The 19,609-nt window shown below is 32.4% G+C and overlaps 2 protein-coding genes across 5 annotated transcripts; one reads left to right on the top strand and one right to left on the bottom strand.

Moving 5' to 3' along the window:
• The first annotated feature begins 9,464 nt into the window (after window positions 1–9,464).
• On the top strand, window positions 9,465–18,322 carry LOC141393683 (acyl-coenzyme A diphosphatase NUDT19-like). 3 transcript variants are annotated; one of them, XM_073967032.1, is made up of 5 exons: window positions 9,465–14,883; window positions 16,738–17,004; window positions 17,068–17,628; window positions 17,695–17,902; window positions 17,968–18,322. In XM_073967032.1, exons 2-5 carry the CDS (start codon window positions 16,903–16,905, stop codon window positions 18,180–18,182), a joined length of 1,086 nt encoding a protein of 361 aa, XP_073823133.1. In that variant the 5' UTR covers window positions 9,465–14,883; window positions 16,738–16,902; the 3' UTR covers window positions 18,183–18,322. The 3 variants fall into 3 exon arrangements, with proteins under 3 accessions (XP_073823133.1, XP_073823132.1, XP_073823134.1); XM_073967031.1 differs by having other exon boundaries at window positions 9,465–10,556; XM_073967033.1 differs by lacking the exon at window positions 9,465–14,883 and adding an exon at window positions 16,597–16,737 and having other exon boundaries at window positions 16,879–17,004.
• Window positions 13,420–16,161, bottom strand: LOC141393682 (acyl-coenzyme A diphosphatase NUDT19). 2 transcript variants are annotated; one of them, XM_073967029.1, is made up of 7 exons: window positions 15,993–16,161; window positions 14,922–15,097; window positions 14,616–14,863; window positions 14,292–14,552; window positions 14,148–14,229; window positions 13,818–14,025; window positions 13,420–13,752 (listed from the first exon to the last, which is right to left on the bottom strand). In XM_073967029.1, exons 2-7 carry the CDS (start codon window positions 15,027–15,029, stop codon window positions 13,547–13,549), a joined length of 1,113 nt encoding a protein of 370 aa, XP_073823130.1. In that variant the 5' UTR covers window positions 15,030–15,097; window positions 15,993–16,161; the 3' UTR covers window positions 13,420–13,546. The 2 variants fall into 2 exon arrangements, with proteins under 2 accessions (XP_073823130.1, XP_073823131.1); XM_073967030.1 differs by lacking the exon at window positions 15,993–16,161 and adding an exon at window positions 15,167–15,945.
• Window positions 18,323–19,609: the final 1,287 nt, after the last annotated feature.

Genomic DNA, 19,609 nt, shown 5'->3' on the forward strand with positions numbered 1-19,609 from the left:
TCCACGTTTCATAAAAAATATTTTTTAAAAAATCCACGTTTCATAAAATATATTCTTAAAAAATCCAAGTTTCATAAAAAATATTTTTTAAAAGATCCACGTTTCATAAAAAAATATTTTTTAACAAATCCACGTTTCATAAAAAATATTTTTTAAAAAATCCACGTTTAATAAAAAATATTTTTTAAAAAATCCACGTTTCAAAGAAAAATATTCTTTAAAAAATCCACGTTTCATAAAAAATATTCTTTAAAAAATCCACGTTTCATAAAAAAATATTTTTTAAAAAATCCACGTTTCAAAGAAAAATATTCTTTAAAAAATCCACGTTTCATAAAAATATTTTTTAAAAAATCCACGTTTCATAAAAAAATATTTTTTAAAAAATCCACGTTTCATAAAAAATATTTTTTAAAAAATCCACGTTTCATAAAATATATTCTTAAAAAATCCACGTTTCATAAAAAATATTTTTTAAAAAATCCACGTTTCATAAAAAAATATTTTTTAAAAAATCCACGTTTCATAAAAAAATATTTTTTAAAAAATCCACGTTTCATAAAAAATATTTTTTAAAAAATCCACGTTTCATAAAAAATATTTTTTAAAAAATCCACGTTTCAAAGAAAAATATTCTTTAAAAAATCCACGTTTCATAAAAAATATTCTTTAAAAAATCCACGATTCATAAAAAAAATATTTTTTAAAAAATTCACGTTTCATAAAAAATATTTTTTAAAGAATCCACGATTCATAAAAAATATTTTTTAAAAAATCCACGTTTCATAAAAAATAAATTAAAAAATCCATTTTTCAGAAAAATTTTTTTTCAAAAATCCATTTTTCAGAAAAATTTTTTTTCAAAAATCCATTTTTTATAAAATCCACGTTTCAAAAAAAAGATTTTTAAAAAAAATCCACGTTTCATGATAAAAAAAATTTTCTTTAAAAAATCGACGTTTCATAAAAAATATTTTTTAAAAAATCCACGTTTCATAAAAAATATTTTTTATAAAATCCACGTTTCATAAAAAATATTTTTTAAAAAATCCACGTTTCATAAAAAATATTTTTTAAAAAATCCACGTTTCATAAAAAATATTTTTTAAAAATCCACGTTTCATAAAAAATATTTTTTAAAAAATCCACGTTTCATAAAAAATATTTTTTAAAGAATCCACGTTTCATAAAAAAATTCTTTAAAGAATCCACGTTTAATAAAAAATATTCTTTAAAAAAACCACGTTTCATAAAAAAATATTTTTAAAAAATCCGCGTTTCATAAAAAAAATTCTTTAAAAAATCCACGTTTCATAAAAAATATTCTTTAAAAAATCCACGTTTCATAAAAAATATTCTTTAAAAAATCCACGTTTCATAAAAAAAAATCTTTAAAAAATCCACGTTTCATAAAAAATATTCTTTAAAAAATTCACGTTTCATAAAAAATATTCTTTAAAAAATCCTCTTGTCATAGAAAATATTCTTTAAAAAATCCACGTTTCATAAAAAATATTCTTTAAAAAATCCACGTTGCATAAAAATATTCTTTAAAAAATCCACGTTTCATAAAAAATATTCTTTAAAAAATCCACGTTTCATAAAAAATATTCTTTAAAAATCCACGATTCATAGAAAGCATTCTTAAAAAAATCCACGTTTCATATAAAATATATTTTAAAAAATCTACGTTTCATAAAAAATATTTTAAAAATCCACGTTTCATGAAAATATTTTAAAAATCCACGTTTCATGAAAATATCTACGTTTAATGAAAAATATTTTTTTAATAAATCCAAGTTTCATAAAACATATTATTTGAAAAATCCACGATGTATAAAAAATATTTTTTTAACAAATCCAAGTTTCATAAAAAAAATATTATTTAAAAAATCCACGATGTATAAAAAATATTTTTTAAAAAATCCACGTTTCATAAAGAAATTCTTTGAAAAATCCACGAATCATAGAAAATATTCTTTAAAAAATCCACGTTTCATAAAAATATTCTTTAAAAAATCCACGTTTCATAAAAAATATTCTTTAAAAAATCCACGTTGCATAAAAATATTCTTTAAAAAATCCACGTTTCATAAAAAATATTCTTTAAAAAATCCACGTTGCATAAAAAAATATTTTTTATAAAACCCACGATATACAAAAATATTTTTTAAAAAATCCAAGTTTCATAGAAGATGTTTTTTAAAAAAACCACGATTGAAAAAAATATTTTTTTAAAAAATCCACGTTTCATAAAATTTGTTTTTTAAAAAATGCCATATCCCTCCGTTTCAGAAAAAAATAGTCTTTGCAAAATCCACGTTCCATAAAACATTTTCTTTAAAAAGTACATTTTTAATAAAAAAACAGTTTTCATAAAAAACATTCTTTAAAAAATCTACGTTCCATAGAAAATAGTTTTTAAAAAATCTACGTTCAATAAAAAATAGTTTTTAAAAAAACTAAGTTTCATAAAAAAATATTTTTTTTTTTTAAATCCACGCTTCATGATAAAAAATATTCTTTAAAAATTCACGTTTCATAAAAAGGATTTTTTAAAAAATTCACGTTTCATAAAAAATGTTTTTTAAAAAATCCACATTTCATAAAAAATATATTTTTTTTTTTGTTTAAATCCACGTTTCATAAAAAATATTCTTTAAAAAATCCATGTTTCATAAAAAAATATTCTTAAAAGTCTAGTTTTCATAGAAATATATTCTTTAAAAAATCCACGTTACATACAAAATATTTTTAATAAAATCCACGTTTCAAAAAAATTATTTCTTAAAAACTGCACGTTTCATAAAAAAACAAGTAAGCAAAGGCTATAGTCGGACGGGGCCGACCATGTGATACCCTACACCACAACCTCTAGGAATCAGCTATGTGCAACCGCCTTGCACGCTGAATAGAAGTTTTAACGGTGGCAAAATACCCCTTGATAATGTTGGCGATATTTCCTGAGTATTTCAGCCATGAAAATCGTCGCTACAAGTGGCAACTTCGGACACGCCGTTCGGACTCGGCGATAAAAACTTGGTCACATATCAATAACATAATATGAATCCATTGATATAAGAGAAGCCTCCCTTGTTTCTACTGGGATGTTTGTGGAAAATATATTCAAAAATTGGAAAATTCACATTGATTAGCCTCTCCTGCTAAATCTTCAAAGTGTCTTTGAATATCAGGTTCCTTTTTGGAATAACCTAAAATAAATAAATATACATATATACAATGCAATTTGCTAAATCTCTGATATTTGATATTTCGGAAAATTGTTTATTGAAGATCTATCGTTCTCACGTAGTTTTGTGCTTTTCAGGGTATTTCGAAAATAGTTCATTGTGGGTATATATTGTGATTTCAAAAATATATTTTATACAGGTAGAAATAACTACTAATGAATAGAAATTCAAATAATTCGCATGCAAACAAATGTATAAATCCCAAAATTATTCATATTCAATTACACACCAAAGAATCAGACAACTGCGTTAACGGTGACATACCCTCTGCCTCAGGTTTCTTGCCTGTTTTTCAGGGTTTCTTGGAGCTTTTCGGCCATAATCTCAGGAAATATGGACTTGCTATTACAATTGTACCATCGAAAAGGGGACCGCAAGGACAATCTGCTGAAAAAATTCAAAACGATTCGAGAGGACTCTTAAATTTCACTTTTCCGAATTTGGTATATAGTCTTACCCAATCTATCGATCGATAGCTCACTTCGCCAGTTACAGTTCACACAATTTTTCGAAAAAAAAAATTTGAACTTTTGTGGGAGAGGTGTGGACCTATAAAGCCTATATTCGAACTTAAACCAGATAGACAGTAAGAGAGACAGATGAACGGACTGGGCTAAATAGACTCCAAATTGTCTAAAACAAATTTCGTCCAAACATACTTGGGGTCTAAAACCATTATTTCGATGAGACACATCTTTGGTCATATTTTGTATGTATCCCCTTTACTGTTAATCCTGAGGTTTAAAATAAGTGGCGAGGCGACCCAATTTGTATAAAACATCCAATTAGACAATTTAACTGAAAATTTCTTTGTCATGATTTCGACAATTTGTAGCATGGGAGGAAATTGTGATTCTCTACAGAAACCCCATTACATATTATGCAGTAGGCCCGTTATCTAGCAGACAAATTATTGCAATTTGGATCAATTGAAAGGTCAGTAGTTCTTTTTCCATATGTACGCTACTTTGCCGGTATATGCCCTCCAGGAATTTAAATATGGACCAAAAATAACATTTGTAAATTTTTCATACAAAAGTAATGGTCTATGTCACCCGCTAAATAATACCAGATCTTCAAGCAAAATTATAGGAATTTTCTTCAACCTAAACTCCTACCTCGTGCGAAATTTCATGCCTATTGAGCTATAATTGCTTATAATTGCTAGCGTGTTTATGATTACACTACCAACAAAAAACTGGATGTATAAGGCTGTAACTCTGTTATCTGATCACGTACATCAATATAATTGACATCAATGGAAAGGTCAAGAGATCGTCTTCCAAGTGTAGCTTACTTGCCCGGAATGTGTCTTTCAGGAATAAAGATATAACCTGTATATTAAAAATTTTCACAATTTTTACACAAAAGTTGTGGTCCATTTAACCCTCTAAATATTATCTGATCGCCATCCCAAGTTGCAAATTTCTTCTTTGTCATATACTCTTACCTTATTTAAAATTTCGAGGCGATCTGACTATTATTGCGACCTACAGAGCAGCTACAAAATCGGATAAAAATTATGTTTTTGGTCCTTTGACCCGCTAAATATTTCACGATCATCACCAATTAAAATAGCGATCTATTCTGATGTGAAACCGACCTCCATACCAAATTTCATGACGATCGGTCCATAATTACGGCCTGTAGTTTGATTACAATTTATAATGGACAGACGGACACACGGACGGACGGACGGACGGACGGACGGACGGACACACATCTCAAAATCGATTTATCTCGCCGAGATATGAAGATTGGTATACCACATTACATGAATTTTTACCAAAACAAACTTATAATACCCTTTCCACATAGTGGTGTAGGGTATAATTAAATATATTTTAAAAAATGTTCATAAAAATTAGTTTGGCATAAAATATATTTTTGAAACACCCTGGTTTCACAAAAAATATTTGTTAAAAAGTTCACGTTTCAAAAAAATATTTGTTGCAAGATTCATACATTTTTTTTTTTTAATCCACATTTAGAAAAAAATTATTTTTTAAAAAATCCACGTCTCATTAAAAATATTTTTTTTAAATCCACGTTTCATAAAAAAATTTCAACATATTTTAAAAAATGCTTATAAAAAGTATTTTTTTAAAAATTGGCATAAAATATATTTTTTAAAAATCTAGTTTTCACAAAGAATATTTTTTAAAAAGTCCACGTTTCAAAAAAATTTTTTTTTTAAATCCACGTTTCCCACAAAAAAATGCTTTAAAAAACCCAAGTGTTATAGAAAATATTATTTAAAAATCCAAGTTTCATAGAAAATATTATTTGAAACTCCAAGTTTCCTAGAAAATATTCTTTAAAAATCCCGTTTCATAGAAAATATTCTTTAAAAATCCAGTTTCATAGAAAATATTATTTATTAAATCCACGTTTCATAAAAAATATTTTTTAAAAAATCCACATTTCTTAAAATATCCATGTTTTATGTTTTATAAAAAATATTTTTAAAAATCCAAGTTTCATAGAAAATAGTTTTATAAAATCCATGTTTAATAGAAAACACACGGTGCTCTTGTATCAAATTTAAATGGAAGGTGCTTACACCTGGAAAGTTTTTGCGGATTTTGAAACTACAATGTCCATAGATGAGAAAAATCAAAGAACAAAAAAATCGCCGGAGCGCTTTTTAAATAACCGCGATTCAATTTGACATTCTTATGCTTTGTTTACATCTACGAAATCCACTCGATTTCAACTGTCAATTCCTTTGCGTATACGTCAAATGAAAACTCATCTGAAATCAATTGGATTTCATTTGGCGTTTGAGCTATGGAATTGACAGTTGAAATCGAGTGGATTTCGTAAATGTAAACATAGCATTAGAGGTTGTTTAGGTTTTTGCGATTTTGCTTGGAAACCGCAAGTCCTATAAAAATGGGAAATAAAAAAATGTTGCAGCTATCAAAATTCTCAACAATATTAACCTTAATGATATTTTCGTAGGTTTTACAACTTTTGAGATATAGAAGTTGAAATTGGGGCAATTCAAATTCAATTAAATTCTGCATCGTCTCCTTATAAAACCATGTCATGACCGCAATTTTCCAACTTAAACTTATATATCTAAAAAATGGTACAACCTAGGAAAAATTACATAAGCCAGTCTTGTAGAGAATTTTCACAGCTATAAGATTTTCCCAGGTCCCATGCCGATAAGTCTTGCCGTATTCAAGCAAAATCGCGAAACCCTAACAAAAAAACCTACAAATGTAAACTGAGGTTCTTTATCTCAAAAATGGTACAGCCTGAGAACAAATCATAAACGTCAATCCTGTAGAGAATTTTCACAGCTACAACATTTTTCTTAGCTGCATTTCGATAGGACCTGCGGTTTCCAAGCAAAATCGTTAAAACCTAAAAATGTGAATTTTGTCCGCGATTTATTTAAAAATCCCTATAGCGATTTTTTCTTGTTTTTGGATTTTTCTCATCTATGAATATTGCTGTTTCAGAATTCACAGAAACTTCCCCTGTGTAAGCGGTTTTCATTAAAAGTTAGTTAAGGCGCACCCTTCATGACATTGTTTTATAAGGGGCGATACAGTCAGTGCATTGCACAGTGTCCGATTTTTTGGTCCCTCCTCCTATAAAATGTGATCTTATCGGATCAAAATATTCTACAAATTTCTTCGCCATCAATTTTTACTATAGGTCCTAGAATACACCAAAACTCTATATCTTACCTTAACTCCAGAAATATGCAAATTAGAAAAACATTTTAGGGTTAATGTCGTACTTCATCAAAGTTTTGGCAAAATTGTCATACAAAGCATCATTATAGAAGAATGGCGTCAAAGACAAAAATGTTCTCAGCTAAATTTCACTATAAGTCACCAAAGAAATGAAATCTCTATTTGCATTACATACCAAGAAAATATCGGTATCAATTTTGCCAAAAAAAAAACCAAGAAACTAAATTAGGGGTGCAAGCTTCCACAATTTCTACAGTTTTGGAAATATTTGAGTTAAGATCACTTGGAATCCTTGCATTTTAGGTGTATAATGTCTTAGGCAACTTTACTGACAAGAATGCAAGGAATATTTGTCTTAAAAAAATTAACCCTCGTACGAGTCATAAAAGGGGTCCTTTTGGTCCCTTTTTCCACAAATCTTTAAAATCTCCTATAAAATATGGTCGGATCAGACCAAAATATTCAAGAAATTTGTTCGCCATAAAATTTTACTATAGGTCTTAAAATATATCAAAACTCTAAATTATGCCCAAACGCCAGAAAGTGACCTTATACTATATTCTGACATTCTGAATGAAAGAAAATTTGTATATACCTGCAAGACAAAATATCACATAAAAACGAAAAGTGCAAATATGTGCAGGATGTTTCGATGGAAATTGGTAAAAAAAACCTTCCTTTTTTATGAAATGATAAATTACACGGCCCAACTCGATCTTACTCATAACTATTTTCATAATTTATTGTGAAAATTGATCTTGAAAAAAAATTAACAAGTACGGACATCAATTATTAAAGAACGCACAATTCATTGGCGACACTGAACATCTTAAATACGTTTCACATACCTTTCATTACAATTACAAAACGAAAATATTTAATAACCGTTGTTTATTTTGCATATTATCATAGATTTATAAACAACTTAAATATTAAAAAAAAATAAAATTCCAAATAGGGTCACTTCGACCTGCTTTTATACCCACTTATTAAACAAGAAATGTATATATTTTTTCATAACAACACGCACTGGGATCCTATAAACAATATCTGACCCTTTTTAGTGTAAATTGATACATTTTTTTCGATTTTTGGCCAGGTTTTTTGGAAAATCGGACACTGTGCATTGTCCCAATTTGAACTTCACTTTCTCAAAATGGTAAAACCTACGAAAATACCGTTAAGGTCAATCTTGTAGAGAATTTTCATAGCTACAACATTTTCATCAGTCCCATTTTGATAGGACTTGCGGTTTCTAAGCAAAATCGTGAAAACCTAAACAAGCCCTAAAAATGTCAACTTGAATCGCGATTTATTTAAAAAGTGCTCCGGCGATTTTTTTTGTTTTTTGATTTTTCTCATCTATAAACATTGTAGTTTCAGAATTCGCAAACCAGGTGTAAGCACCTTTCATTTAAATTTGATTCAAGAGCACCGTGAACATTTTTAACAAATTCAATTTTCATAAAACATTGTATCTAAGTTCCATGTTTGTATACTTTAAAAAATTCACGTGTGAAATAATATTCTTTAAAAAATCTACGTTTGATGGTCCATAACTCCTTGAAGATTAAGTGGGCTGCTTATAGAAGAATAATATGTTTTTGCGTAGACGACCCCATCCATCTATATCTATATATATAAAAATGGTGTAAAAAATGTATAGTAATTCATAAAATGAGAACGGCTAGGCCGATTTCTGTAAAATTTTTTGTCAGTTATTCGTATTTTCGAGGAGAAGGTCTTTACGGAAGAAATTTTTGGAAAATCTCTCTGGAAAAGTCGGAAAATTGGAAAAATCGAAAATTGAGTTTTTGTATGAAATTTTATTCCTTAATAGCGAGACGAAGTTCGCCGGGTCCGCTAGTATGTATATAAAGTAGAAAAATGTTTGTTTGTGTGTTTGTTTGAAATGTATGGACTCAAAAACTGCTGAACCGATCTTGCTGAAATATTCAGGGTATATTACTACATCGCCTGTAAGTAACATAGGCTATAAAAAGTTTTGAAATTACGCTCTGATCCGGAGATATAGCATCAGAATCGGAGGTACCTCAAAAAAATGTAAACTTTGTATGCAAATATCAATAGAAATTTGGAATGTGTGACGGAATTTGTCCTAAAAATAAATGTGCCAAAATGTATCGAAATCGGTTCAGATTTGGATATAGCTCCCATTATATTTTCGTCCGATTTCAAGGATTTGATGCACCAAAAGTGCTATTTATATGTCAGATTTCAATGAATTGTTGAATGTGTGATAGAATTCGGTCTATAACTATACATATGTGCAAAAATATATCGAATACGGTCCAGATTTGGATATAGCTCTCATATATATTTTCGTCCGAGTTCAAGTATTTGATGCACCAAAAACGCTGTATATGTAATAAGAGTAGCAGTTATTTATTACAATTATTGTTAACATGGCAACCATATGTTGAATGAGATGCAACGAAATGTCAAAATGATGAAAGCTGTATGTATGTATGTGTAATCTATCACTAGAGAGTCGTTGAGCAAGCTGGAAGCTTAGATCACCAATAAATTGTGTTAACCAATTATATTTTATTACAAACAAATAATTGTGTTTTACTGGAGCTCAGGCAATCGCTGAACATGGTGTCAGGAGTTAAACTTCAAAATAGCAATAAGTAAAAACTGAAAAAAAAGGAAAAACTTAAAAAGCAAGAAATAAATGAAAACCCCAACACGTGTGTGCAAGTGCAATTAGACAAATTACGTAATGGCGAATACTTGCAATTCTATTCTGCAGCTTGATTGTTCTAATTTGGAGAAAGATTGGCCACGGTGGAAGCAACAGTTTAAAATCCACCTTGTTGCCACTGGAAAAAGTACACAAAGAGAAAATAGTAAAATAGCTACATTCTTGTGGCTAATTGGTGATCGTGGCTTGGAAGTTTTTAATTCATTATTTCCTGGTGTTGATGTGCTCGTATACCAAGAGGAGAGTGCAGAAGGGTCTGTTAAGCTGACGGAAATTTTAGAAGCTTTTGATAAACATTGTATGCCCCGGAAGAATATAGCAATGGAGGCCTTTAAGTTCAATCTAATTACTCAGCAAGAGGGACAAAAGTTTACAGAGTTCGAAACAGCTTTAAGAACTCAGGTACAATATTGTGATTTTAATTGTCCGAAATGCGAAGAATCCCTTGCTGATCGTATGCTTCGAGATCGCATCATAATAGGAATAAACAACAAAGATCTCCAACTGAAAATATTGGACAGAAAAGATGCATCGCTAGTGGAAAAGTAATTGACATGTGCAAGGTGTTCGAGGCAGCAGAGGGAGATAAGCGTGTATTAGAAACCGAAACTTTAAATCTGGTAAACACCGTCAACAGAACAGTAGAGGAAGCTGATCGGGTCAACGTTATGAAGTCCCAGAAGTGTTTTAATTGTGGCCAGCCTTATAATTTTCGCCACCGGGTGTCCTGTCCAGCAACAAATGTCGTATGTCACCGGTGTGGTAAGAGAGGACATTTTATGAAATTTTGCCGCTCAAGTCAATCATTTGGGAAGAGGAATAACACAGTGGTACATAATATTGAAAATCAAGAGCCAAGCTGTAGTAAGTCAGAAACATTATTAAAGATTCCAAGCATAAATAGTCTAAGTTCTGAAAATGTTGTGAGTAAATTGTGTAACAGATGGTTTAAGAGATACTGGATTAAGGATTGCCTTGTAAATTTTAAATTGGATACTGGTGCAGATGTTAATTGTCTGCCAAGGCGTTTGGTTAATTCTCTTAATGTTCCAATTTTGCGTGGAAGTGAATTCAATGTTGTTGATTATAACTCAAATCCAGTAGTTACATATGGTTGTGTTGTGCTTATGTGTGTCGATCCGGAAAAGAATGTAGAACACTCTGCGAGATTTGTTGTTGTAAGTGATGAGTTTGAACCATTGTTGGGTTTAGAATCTTGTATTTCCTTTGGTCTTATAAAACGTATAGATGGAGTTTTGGTAAAAAATCATTTTCCGACCAGTTCGTCTGAGTTTGTCGCTGCACATCCAGATTTGTTTGACGGTATAGGAAAATGTCCAGGTACTTGTTCGATTGCTCTAAAGGAAGGATCTGTGCCAGTGTTACACTATAGGAAACGTATTCCTCAGAGTCTCCATGAACCTTTAAAGAAAGAACTGGATACGCTTGAAGCAAAAGGTATTATTACTCCTGTTGACTATCCAACAGATTGGGTAAATAATATACAGATAGTTGAAAAGACTAATGGAACTCTGAGGATATGTCTTGATCCAAAACCTCTTAATAAGTGTATAAGGCGAGAACATTTTTTGATTCCTAGGGGGGATGATATAATAGGGCGTATGTCTGGGAAAAGAGTTTTTACCGTAGTTGATCTCAGTAGTGGATTTTGGCATATGGAACTAGACAAGGACAGTTCGGATTTGACGACATTTATGACTCCATTTGGCCGATACCGGTGGAATAGAATGCCTTTCGGCATAAATAGTGCACCGGAGGTTTTTCAGAAACGGATGGTCATGATTTTCGGGGATATACCGGGTGTCGAGGTATATTTTGATGATATTGCTATAACTGGGAAGGATTACGAAGATCATGATAGGGCTCTGGAGGTGGTTGTGAGGCGTGCCAGAGAGAATAATATACGTTTTAACCCGGATAAGATTCAGTATAGACAGAAACGTATGAAGTTCATGGGGCATGTTATAGAATGCGGAGTTGTAAGACCTGATAGTTGCTATACCGAGGCAATCATGGGTATGCCAAGACCGACCAATAAGGGAGACGTTTCGCGATTGTTGGGTATGTTTAAGTACTTGGGGAAATTCATTCCAAATTAGTCACAGCGTTCTGCAAACTTGCGACGGTTGACAGGAAAACAAAATGAATGGAATTGGAATTCAGATTGCGATAAGGAGCTTGATGATTTGCTATTATCTATCACAAACATGCCTGTACTTACCGTATTTGATCCTAATAGACCTATTGTCATTCAAACTGACAGCTCTAAAGACGGAATGGGTAGTGTTCTTTTGCAGGACGACAAGCCTGTGGGGTATGTGTCAAGGACGTTGTCAAAAAGTGAGCAGAAATGGGCTCAAATTGAAAAGGAGCTCTTGGCAGTAGTATTTGCCTGCGAGAAATTTCATTATTATTTGTACGGTCGTGACTTTACAGTACACTCCGACCACAAGCCATTGGAGACGCTTTTGAAGAGAGAGATAGATGACGTTACCCCTCGTCTTCAAAGAATGTTTATGTCAATTCTAAAGTATCCCGGTCTGACAATAGCATATAAGCCTGGTAAACAAATGTTGATCGCCGACTGTTTATCTCGCGCTCCTTTAGTGGAAACCTCGGAGTTTGATGAAGAGATGTCGACCGTTATACATTCTGTTGTAGAAAAGATTATTATGTCGGAAGGAAACAAAAAAGTGTACACGGACGCTATTAGTGTGGATAATGAGTATAACAAATTAGCAAGATATGTGCAAGAAGGCTGGCCCTCGTACCATCAACTTGATAACTTAAGTCAGCAGTTTTACAAGTATAAGCATGAACTTCATTTTGAGGAGGGTCTATTGTTTAGAAATCATCGATTAGTTGTGCCTACGAAGTTACAGGTTTCCGTGTGCCACGGACTACATGGTCCACATTTGGGTATAGAAAAGACGTTGGCCCGAGGTAGGATGTTATATTTTTGGCCGGGTATGACGAACGATTTGACAGAGGTAGTAAAAAGTTGCGTAGTTTGCGAAAAGTTCAGCCGTAATAATCAAAAAGAACCGTTGATTCAGGATGAAGTTCCAGCATATCCTCTTCAGAGGGTGGGTATTGATATTTTCGAATATGCAGGTCGTGATTTAATTAGCATGATAGACTCCTATTCTGGAATGGTATTTTGTGATTTCTTGGCTCAGAAGTCTACCAAAGGTGTAATAGAAGTACTGGAAGGGATTTTCTGTAAAATAGGGTATCCGTCCGTGATTCGCTGTGACAATGTCCCGTTTGGCTCAGGCGAGTTTTGTAGGTTTGCAATCAAGTCCAACATTACACTGGCGTTCTCTAGCCCACGTTATCCCCAAAGCAATGGCATGGCGGAGAAAGGGGTTGCTATTGCAAAGAATATTTTAAAACGTTGCTACGGGGCTAATGATGTAGAGAACTTCCAATACAGAATTCTAGAGTACAACACAACCCCTCTGGCTAGCATGGGGATGTCTCCGTCGCAGTTGTTCTTTGGTAGGCATGTTCGGACACGTTTACCGTGTGCGCCAGAGATGTTGAAGTCAAATGGAGTGAAAAGGGAGGAATAATTGTGTTTTACTGGAGCTAAGGCAATCTCTGAACAGTATATGTCCGATTTCAATGAAATTTGGAATGTGTGGCGGAATTTGGCCTACAGTAAATGTGCTGCGGGGTAGCGAAGCGCACCAGGTTCAACTAGTTTCTTATAAAGCATAATTTTATTAAACCTCCATTTGTTAATATAAAAAAGTATATAGCTTATTTACAACCCGCAAAACCACATCTAATTGCACTTAGAATAAATATACGTGTGTTTGTGTGTAAATCTAAAGTTTATGTTTTCCTTCAAATCCGCACAACGGTTTTAAATGGCCATCAACTGGTTCAAAATTCATATATATTACAGCTTCGGGTGAACCCAAATTCTCCATACGATGAATACGTTTTGAATGTCGACGAAATTCATCTACCGTAAAGTCCACAGAACGATATGTTGTCGCCAAACGAGGACAACCAACATGAAATTCATCACCTGAAAAGAAAAATTGAGACATTTTTAATTTTGAGAAAATCATTTGGTACTTCGTGATACTTTACCTGGTAAAATCGACACAGTGCCATCGGAACAAGTATAAACAATGGGATGACTGATAGCTACACCCTTACCCCTTCTCTCTATGGCGAAATTCTTGAGAAAATCATAGGATTTGTAAGGCATAAAACGAGATATTTCATAAAATTGAGGTGGGAGGAAGAACATGTCACCGTTCTTCACCATATCCAGGATAATTGAAGGTGGAAGCCACTGAAAACATTGTTAAGAAAGTTTTTTATTAACAGAAATCCTCAAAATATTCTAAAAAAATATATAGGGGGTCACTTGGAACAACAAGATAAGACCCGACTTTTTTAATAACTTTAACTCACCAAGTGTTCTTTTACTTCAGACACCTCGCATAGTATGGATGGCTTTTCACTTAAGAATGTTATATAAAATGCTGTTTCATAGCTACCAAATATAGAAAAAATTAGTATGAAACAAAAACCATTTAAGGTTCACTCAATAATTACCCCTTTCTTATTACAGCTGGACTTGCCCAGCAAGCCCATTCATGCAATCCCCATAAATCAGGTACAACTTTCAATTCCCGACACATTTTCAGGAAATTCAAAGGATCATCATGTACTGCCTTTTGCCATTTCTTCTTATCACCCAACTCGAAACAAAATCCCTCATTAACCGGGGAATATAATTGCTGCTTATTGCGACACAAGAGAACACCAACTTCCTCAAATGTTTCTCTAATAGCATTGATGCGTAATGAAATTTCTCTGGAAACAAAGATGAAGAATTCAAATGCTGTTATTAAACAAGTGAAGCTCAATTTTCCATACCTGGCCCATATTTTGCTATTTTTGAAGAATCTATCATAACACCCCGTTCCTTGAGGTGCCAAAATTTTTGGTCTTTCGGTTTTTGTATCAACCACAACTAATTGCTTTAGATCATCTTGAGATACACCAAACTCTTGAAAATATTTCAACCACTCAATACTTTCATCGGAGGCATCATATATGCCGCCAGGGAAAACACCTTGGTTTTGTATTATGGCCGTTTTATCGGAACGTTTGATGAGGAGTAGCTGAAAATATTCAAAAATTTGTAAGTAAATCAAAATCTCTTTACAATTCTGTACTTACTTCATAATCATAACCATCGATTTTCTTTGGATTCTTGGTACATATAATTAAACTTGCCGACTCCCTCCAAATCGGTCCTTTGGCTGCAATTTTCTTTTCTTCTGTCATTTTCCTTAATAATTGTCGTTATTCTAGCGTACAATCTTTGACCGGAATGCCAAAATGTTTATTTTTGTCTAAAACAAAATATGATAAGAGAGTTTTGCGGGTTAGTGAGTGTTATTACTGATAAGTTGATAACTAACCAATGTTGGCCAACAGAGATTATAACTCATTAACAAGGTTATTTTGTTTAATCAGGAACATGCCAAGCACCTGAATACAAAAACGCTTGATCTGAACATGTTTGTTTTGGCATAAACAAATATTTGAAATTCAATGGCTAACTTAGAGAAGGCGTTTGGAAAATCAGGGGATATTAAGTTAATGAAGGGCAGAAGCTAACAGATAGTTTAATAGCAGAAAAAGTAGGAAAAAAATAGAGATCAAATAAACTCCAAAACAGGACCAGGGTTTTAGAGAGAAAGGCCTCACAAAGAGGTCTTCATAAAAAGACTTCATCGATTTCGCAGAGATTTGGATTTAGGTGTGAGTATCCCTACCAGAATCTAGTGGACAGGCTTCCGCAACGAAGGTACGTCAGGAGACAGCTTCCTGATGAAGAGAGAGAGAGAGGTCCGAAGGTACAAACTAGAACCTCCTGATCAACTAGCCTATCAGGCAGGCTTGGATAGCATTGACAATGATGCAGTTTCGCAGGCAGTACATGCCATTTAATAGTCGATCAAAATATCTTTTAATAGAAGTGTGTATACTAAGAGTATCACAAGTTGGTTTAATAAAAAGAAGTTAAAAAACCGGCCTCGTCATAGATCAATCTGATTTAATATAACACTTATACCCCGGTTACACTTAACCGGATTAACCCATAGCGCAAACGTCAAATAAATCCTCTCGAAGTGCGTTAACCCGGCAAAAAACTCTAGTGTAACCGTACAATTAAGCCCCTAAATAATACTGAAAACTGTTTGTTATTATAAGCTCGGTTCGTAGATATGTGGACAATATTACCTGTGTTCCGTTTTGATGACAATTGTCAAAAAGACTGTAATCAGTTGATGTTAGGTACCCTTTGGACCATTATTGTGGAATATGGGGTACGATTAATGTATGTAATGTATGTTAACTTCCAAAGCTACGTTGAGTTCTGCACTCTGCCACCAATCACAACAGCTGATCTGATTGTTAGAAGAATAATAAGAATGGCAAGTGACGGCACTCTACTCTCAATTTCAATAGACTTAATATTTAAATTAATCTTTATAACTATTATTTACATTTTTTGCATTAATATAAAGAATTAAGTTGTTTTGACAAATTTTTAAAAATTTAAATCTATGCATCAATTGGAAAGTATGTATTTCAATTTCTGAGAGTAATCTGTGTCTCTCTCTACAGAGAGTTTTCTTCAGGCCTTTCTCTTAATATTCCACTAAATATTCTATCAACTGTTTTCAAACTACTGTTAATGGGTGAAATTATATAGATACATATGAACACATTTTGTTATTATGTATATTAATAAAAAGTTATAAATAATTAATAAACTGCTGAATGAATAACCCAATGTCTCTTGTTATTATTAATCTCTTCATAGAGTACATGATCAGCTGTTGTTTATCAAAGCCAAACAACAACAAAATGCATCAAAACAACCTGTTTTATTTATTTTATTTTGCAATTTATTAAACGAATAACATTTAAGTGTATTAAAGCATCAGATTAAAAATACAATATACTAACTATTTGACTGCAGGTATTGTAACTGGAAGTGGAGTTGCAATTCTTCACTTCGCTTCAATCATAAATTAGACCACCAAAAATAGAAACTGTGCAAAGTTCAAACTACCATTGATCATCGCTAGCTGATACCAAACCAAATCTAATATTTTATTAGTAATTCCCAATAGCAGTAAGAAATATGACATCCCAGGAAGACGAATGTGAAAAAACCTACAGACCTTCAGCCACAATTATAATAGCTACCAAAAGTAACAGCAAGGAGAGAGGATATAATTATAGGGTAAGTAATTTTTAAATACCTACAAAACAAGTAATTGGAATATTCAAATTTAACCATTTTTAGATTCTACTTGCCAAAAGGAATTACAAAACCGCCTTTGCTCCAGATCATTATGTTTTTCCGGGTGGAGTTTTTGACCGCAAAGCAGATGAAGATGTAGAATGGTTAAACCACTTCGAAAATAATGGTGTAACATCCAGTGATTTACAAAGATTGAGCTTAGAACATTTACCAAACAGACCGCGACCTTTGATGACAAATAAGAAATTCTTTTCCCGTGACATTTCATTGCGTATCACAGCAATTAGAGAGGCATTCGAAGAAGTTGGTCTATTGCTATGCGTGACAAAGGAGGAATTTAAAGCTGGAAATCTAGGGCATGGAAGATATTTGGATGGCTTCGATAAGGCCACTTGGCAGAAAAGAGTCCATAACAATTCCCTGGAATTTCTTAATTTGTGTAAACATTTAAATGTAATTCCTGACTTGTGGTCATTACATGAATGGAGCATATGGAGAAGCCCACCGGCTGCCATGAAGAAATATGATACCATTTTATATTTTGTGGCATTAGATAAGCAACCTCAATTGCTACTGGAACCCAGTGAGGTGGAGGAGGAATTGGTAAGTACAGCGGGCATCATCAAATTCTTTGAAAGTGTTTCAAACCCATCATTGTTCTTATTCCAGTGGGCTTCTCCATCGTTGGCCTTAAAATTATTTGCTGAGCGCACAATATGGTTGCCTCCACTACAGTTTTATGAAATTTCCCGCTTAACCAATGCGCTAAATTGGTCCGAACTTAGAGATTTTGTTAAAAATAGAAGCAGCAAAGGAAGTTCTTTACTGGTGTTGGCTTATTATCGTTGTAATGATACGCTGGTGGGAACATTGCCAAGTATGTGAATACACATCTGAATAGCTTCATCAAATGTTTATCTAAAATCCCCTCCTATATTTTAGATGATGATTTCTATCCTCCAAATGCCATAGATCATCGAGAAACTGTACAATTGGATGAGGAACCTGAGGAATTCCATGCCAAAGCTAAAAACCTCCATCGTTTGGTCTACAAAGATATGTACGAGATGTCAATTGTGTGCAACATTCCTGGCTTAGATGGACATCTTAGCCCGAACAAACGTTTAGAAGTGGAGATTGAAAAAAGCAAGTTGTGAAGTACACAAAGAGTTGTAGTATAAATACATATGTATTTCGATATCCTTATATGTAAATGGTACCTGTTGTAGGCTATTAATGGGAAAATTGTTGTATTTATTTATTTTTTTATATTTATAATAAAGTGCAATTTACTTAATCAGCATCCTCTTCCTTAATTTCTAGAAGTGAGACGTATTATTTTGGAAACATTTATGCTGAATATTTGATCTGTTCCAGAAACTGCAAGAGTCTAATATAGTAAATACATATGTACATATGTAATTGGTTTATTCCAGAACTGCAGGAATCTTCTAATTTCTACTCTATTTTCGATAACATAAAGGAAAAATTGTTATCGTAGTAACAATTTTAGATTCTTGAAATTTTTACCACTTTTCGAAATAGTACATTCTTGTATGTTGTGGAGCAGATTTATAAACGATTTTAGAAAGCTTTGTGTTGAAGCCCGTCCAGGCTATTTTTGCTTATTTTCTCTTAAATAAATGTTCAATTGCTGCTAATTTTTGGAGTAAAAAGAAAAATGAGTAGCATATTGCATGTTTTGGAACACAACTACAGTGAGCATCCCTAATAGTCCGTTTATGTATAACCGGATTCAACAAATGTCAATACCATTGCATATATGTACGTCAAACCAATCCTCGTAAGCAAGTTTAACCCGACAAAACCCTATAATATAAACAGCCTATTAGTCTTTTAAATATATTTACATAACGTCTCTCTCTCTTTGAAACTTTCATACAAAACTTTTACAGCTTTTGGAAGAGAGGTGAAGGAGCTCATTCATCTCCTAAAAGCTGTGAAAGTTTCGTATGAAAGTTTCAACGTGTGGCTTTAGAGTCAAAGGTGTATTGTATTGTGTCTGAAGTAAAGGAACGCTTTTCGTGTAAAAAGTGGTAAAACTTGAAGATTCTTGAACGTAAAGGAACAGAGCTATTGTGTTTCTACATTAGTCTTATGCCAGACTATGAAAATTTTCATTAACGTGAAAATGAGGTCATAGGCAAGAGGTGTGAAGGGGGTGAAACTGTGTACACAAGGTTCTGTAATCTGTAATTATTCTTTGTGTTTAAATTCGTAACTCTTAAACCAATGCAAAGCAATGAAAATATCAAAATTTTAATATGATTCCATATATGTGTGTAGACGTCAATGAAAATTTGGAAGAAAATTGCAAAATGTTTTCAATGAAAATGTTCATAGTCTGGCATAAGACTTAGCTGAAACACATCCAACGTTTGAGTAAAGTTTTGTGTCATTTCTGGTAGATGAATAAAAGACAAAGTGCTGCCAAGTTTCAATTTTTCTTTATTCTTCTACCATAAATGACACAAAACTTTACTCAAACGTTGGATATAAATTTATAGCACTGTTCCTTTACGTGCAAGAATCTTCAAGTTTTGCCACTTTTTACTCGAAAAGC

Source organism: Musca autumnalis, unplaced genomic scaffold (genome assembly GCF_047663935.1).
Source record: "Musca autumnalis isolate F117 unplaced genomic scaffold, ASM4766393v1 scaffold_2, whole genome shotgun sequence".
Lineage (NCBI taxonomy): Eukaryota > Metazoa > Arthropoda > Insecta > Diptera > Muscidae > Musca > Musca autumnalis.